The sequence below is a fragment of the Chenopodium quinoa genome, unplaced genomic scaffold, assembly GCF_001683475.1.
Source record: "Chenopodium quinoa cultivar QQ74 unplaced genomic scaffold, ASM168347v1, whole genome shotgun sequence".
Taxonomy (NCBI): domain Eukaryota; kingdom Viridiplantae; phylum Streptophyta; class Magnoliopsida; order Caryophyllales; family Amaranthaceae; genus Chenopodium; species Chenopodium quinoa.
Window position 1 is genome coordinate 3,447,517 of NW_018742523.1, and position 5,186 is coordinate 3,452,702.

General features: G+C 34.1%; 1 protein-coding gene across 2 annotated transcripts; it reads right to left on the minus strand.

Moving 5' to 3' along the window:
• Positions 1-708: 708 nt before the first annotated feature.
• Positions 709-4,846, minus strand: LOC110720001 (transcription factor bHLH74-like). Of its 2 annotated transcripts, XM_021898997.1 has the most exons (9): positions 4,530-4,846; positions 3,347-3,895; positions 2,777-3,007; positions 2,624-2,689; positions 2,465-2,533; positions 1,669-1,740; positions 1,433-1,573; positions 1,257-1,338; positions 709-1,143 (listed from the first exon to the last, which is right to left on the minus strand). In XM_021898997.1, the coding sequence occupies exons 2-9, from the start codon at positions 3,890-3,892 to the stop codon at positions 1,121-1,123; spliced, it is 1,230 nt and encodes a 409-aa protein (XP_021754689.1). In that variant the 5' UTR covers positions 3,893-3,895; positions 4,530-4,846; the 3' UTR covers positions 709-1,120. The 2 variants fall into 2 exon arrangements, with proteins under 2 accessions (XP_021754689.1, XP_021754690.1); XM_021898998.1 differs by lacking the exon at positions 4,530-4,846 and having other exon boundaries at positions 3,347-4,486.
• Between the last annotated feature and the right edge of the window lie 340 nt (positions 4,847-5,186).

Here is a 5,186-nt window from a genome sequence, read left to right on the forward strand (position 1 = left end):
ATACGTTATGATACGGCTGCATTTTTTAACCCTGGTTTAATGACTCAAAAACGAATGTTTTTTAGAAAATAGTAGTATGCTCTTTTCTTTATTTTTTTTTTAATTTTTTAAAGAATGAAAGGTTGGATATACTAAGCTTGGTACATCCTCCTCCACCTTAAAATTATATTGACTACACGAGTAATTACATAATACAGTCAAAATAACTTGTGTAAAGATGATTGACTAATCATCTAAATTTAACCAAGGAAGTACTCCCTCTATTTTAATTGTACTATTCATATACATGCTTTTTACGGAAGTTTGTGCTTTTTTTAAATGATCAAAGAGTCATATGAGATCTAACATAGTCATATACGCATTTAAGAAAAATAAAGGAAGCAGCAGATCAGAGAGAACTTTCTACCCTCCCATTTAAGCAACACTTCAACCTTTTTTCAGGCTGGTATAATCAAAATAGTCTAATTGAGTACCTCTCATACGCAGAGAAACAATGGATTCCGCAACAGCAGGTGCGGCGAGGGTGCCATTTGATTAAATATTACGAACACGACACTAGCATGCCAACATAAGACATGAGACACAAGATTGGACATGATCCCAAACCCGGGAGGAGAAAGGTCCATGGACCTTACAGGTTACAACCACACAATATTGTAACAAAGATGAACAAGTAATCGATTGTTAAACTTGTAATTGACACAAGCATAAGAAAAAAAGCCCAATCTCACTTCTCATACTATCAATCATCAAATTTAAACTTGGATCTCTTTACAAAAAAAAATTCCTACTAATCATAGCAATAAAAACATTTCAAAGCTTTGCATTCGCAAGTTAATGTTGGGTAAAAAAAAAAATCGATTGTCTTTAACAAGTTTTGAAACAGCTTTCTCAATTTACAAAGAAGTTGTGAATCTAACAAGTCACCTTCTTCTCTAAAACTCGAAGAAAAGTCAGGAACTGAACACCTATACAACACCACACTACAGCCTTAATTTTCCATTTTTCCTGCAAAAATAATCTTTTTCTTCGTTTTTCTAGTTGAGTCAAATGCGCAGTAAACTAAATATTGAGTTTCCTGTTAGGAGAGATCAGAACCTGCGTATTTTCCATAATAATCCTACAGCTCAGTCTTTGAGCTACCTGTCACAGTTCCAAGGATAAAATTTCAGCTACAATCATAATATCAATAAAAGTAATTTTATTGAAAATAATAATACAAAGTAAATACGGAAAATATATTTAATTTTTCCTACCATTTGGTCCTAGACCACCAACAGCAGAGTTAGAGTCAAAACCCATATGAAGAAGACTTTGCAGGTCACTATCCCATACAGCCTGTATAAGCCAGGAAAATAAACATGTTACATTATTTTTTTTACACTATGAAAACAGGCAAGTTACTTTATTTTAAGGAGTTTGAGGGGCTTACTTGAGGCATGTGATGATATTGCAACGCTGAATTTGGCATAGCAGTCAAACTTTGATGGATTCCTTGAGAAAATGGATGGGCAGAGCCCATTCCTTGGTTAAATCCCAGTGCAGACGATTCATTACCTCGTGAGTGCAGAATCTAAGCAAGAGGAAATGAGAGCAAGCTCAACACTAGCTCAATTATTGTGTAATTGAATATGGAATTAACAAGTCTTTTGAAGAACTTTTGCTTACATCTTTGGTTAGAAGTCTCTCAATATCAAAGTTCAGCTCAGGGTTCACGGTGGAAAGTTTCATTGACAGAAACTGTAACAAGGAACAAAAAAATGGTCAGCAAGCTTTTAAGGTCCCCAAGAATTTGAAGGGAAAAATGGGTTCCCAAACCAAAACTAACATGTGCTATCAGCAATTAACAATAATCGCAGTACTATTAAGTCACCTCAAAAAATTTACTATGTAAGTTCTGATAAGCTCCAATAAGTTCTGTAAGAAGCAACGAGTGTTTATGTTCATTTCAAGATTAAAACAATTTATGTTTTGTTCCAATAAAAAGTAGAAACTCAGGCAACTTCAAGTAATCATTTGTTAGCTGAAAACAACGGAACTGTAATAAAGTAAATGTACGTCTAGATGCAAATGCTGTTTTTTCAGGAAATTGAAACCGAAATCAATTAAAGCAAAGAAGGTTTCAAACCTAAAATGTAGCAGTCCACAACAATGGCAAGGACATGTACCAAATCTAAAAATAGATACATGTGACATGCTGTAACTGGTTTTCTTTGAAAATGGGACTTCCAAAATTAATGAGCAACATTTAAGAAGATATATATCCATTTTATGCTTTTTAAGAACAGACAAATCATACAAGATGAAGGTACCAATATGCATTTTAAACTTATTTTATCAATCAATTAACTTTTTCACACTTGTTTATCGGTTTATGAGGTCTAATCTGCTTTAAGTGAAGGTACAAATTTTTTCAAAGACAGTATCCGAGCAACAAAGGGCTAAATCAAAACAAATTACGCACCTCAACCTGCTGCTGGAGTGATTGAACATAATTGATTATCTCATCTAGCATCACAGCTTTCCCAGTAATCTTGAAATAGTTAAACAAATCATGATCAACTTAGTTAACACGAAAAATTAGTTTCTACCGCAACTAACAAGTAAAGGAAAATTTAGTCACCTTATTACACCCAGGAACAAGTTCTTGAAGAAGTCTCATTCTCTCACTTATCTTCTCTCTCCTCACCTAATCAATAGGACATGGTTCCATGTTCAGAACATATACATTAAATTTTAAGTTTATACCACAAGCTAAGGTGTTCAAACTGATTACCCTTTCCGCAAGGCTGTGACTATTTGTAGCCTGACCGCGTCTAGCCCTCACATGAATGTAATTTTGCTTTGGAGCCTCTTCACTTTGAGAGTTATCTTTCACTTGTTTTCCTGCTTGTGGACTGGACGAATTGGCAACAGCATTTGGCTCGTTTCTCTTTTTCTGATCATCGTGTCCCTTTTGACCTGACACATCACTTGAATTATCTTTCTGCGGGTCTCCATCAGTAGTCTATCATGCACAAAATCCAGCATATTAATCAACTAATTGCATCAATGAATCAACCAGCTCAAGATACAGAAACCATTAGAGGTCATCACTAATATAAGCCCAAACCCCACTTATTAGATTAAGGCTTTGATTGATCGATTGAAATTGATATAAGCCCAGTAATCTAAATCAGGACTCCATCACATTATCTAGCTAATCAAATACTATACATTTACTACAATAACCAAACAGCAACAAGAAATTGACACATTTGTCAAACACAACACATTAATCAATCAAATTGCAAATACATTTTCACAAATTAAACAAGTCAATCAAGTTATATAAGCTGATATATACCTCATTAGTCGGAGAAGGAGACTCGGAGTCTCGTTTCCTCTTGCCATTTGGTGATACTCCTACAGCTCTCCCATCGGCGATTTGACAGCCTCGTTCAGTCTGTGTAACATTCGCCGATGAGTTCTCATCAATGCCCCTTCTATTGGAGGCATATGATTGAGGAAAGTGAGACTGTGAACCCCCATGTAATCCAAAAGGACCAACAATTTCAGGGAAATTCCGGCCCCCAAACATCGGAAGCTTTGGCAACATCTGATGAGCAAGGTTCGGATCAGCAGGGTAGTTACCAAGGTGTGAACTGCTAACCCCTTGGGATTCAATTAACAAAGGATAGGAAGACGATTTTGTCAATTCGCCACTAGAAACCATAGAAGAAGCACCATAATTTCCACTTTGATTACCAAGTGAAACCATTTGATCCCAATTAGAACCATAAATTGAACTTAATGTCGTAGATCTTGAGATCATACCCGAAGACGGCGAATTGGGTATAATTTCACCATTATAATGGAACCCCATTTGACTACTACTCCCATCATCACCCATATTCTAGAAAACAATAACCAAAAAGACCCCAAAACGTAAGTTCATTGTTGATATATAATTACACAAATAAAACAAAAAAGAGCTCAGAATTCAACAAACTAACACAAACCCAGTACACAAAAGAGGAACAAAAAATTGATAAATTAAGTAAAGGAGTTACAGCAACTAAAGCCAAAGTGACTTTGACCAAAAATGAGCTTGCTGATATCTTGTATGACTTAACAAGGAACAAACTACCTTTGCAGCTTTTTATAGACACTGACTAGAGATGAGCTAAAGTAAAAAAAGAAGGCTCTTAATTCAGCATCCTATGAATATAACCCAAAAAAAATGAATTGGGATTGTGTAAATCCTTTGTATCAGGCATAAAATCTACTACCCCGTATCTAAAAGTCGTTACACCACGGGTCATTGTATATAATTCGTAAGGATGATTTAGGTTTGCGCTTCTTTAGTAAACTTGACCCGATAATATTATTCATGACTACTTAGCTAAGTTATCCCATTGCTAAAAGATCAATCAAGTGACATACGTAATACTGCATCAAATAAATAACCGACAAGAAAGTGATGAATTTTTCAGAAGCATAAAGTTTTGCAAACAAAGAAGAAACGAATAGCACTATTAACAGCTCACCAGAGTTGCATAAAGAAAGCAGATTCCCTTTTCTTGTTCTTCTTCGTTCTACCTTTTATTTATTCACTACAAATAATAAACAAAAAACGAAAAAAAATGATCTGGGCTACCATAAACAGAAGGGATCAAGAATGACAACTCTGTAATCAAATCGACAGTTCGAATCGAAATGGGTATCAAATACTTTCAATAATAATGGATCAAATTTTGTTATATTTGTTCAATTTTCAGAATGAGATTTCCAGAAATTCAAAGGAGAGTGAATTGAATTGAAGCATAAAAAATATAATAAAAATAAATAGTATGGATCACAGGAATAATAATAATAATAATAATAATAATAATAATAATAATAATAATAATAATGATAATGGGAGTAGATTAGATTAGATTAGATTATAGTAATGTAATACTAGAAGGTAAGGAAGAAAGAGAGAGTGTAATGATTGTGATTTAGGAGAGAGAAGGAAAAAAGGGTGGTAAAAGATTGGTTACCTGCTGAAGCAAATGGTGACGTACATTATTTTTTAATACAGTCTAACAACTACTGCCAACTGCTCTTTGTTTGGTAAAATCATTTCCTAAGAACTTCAATAATTTATTTTATTTTTTTTAAAAAAAATTACTTTAACTTTTATGTAATCTTTTATCTAAGCT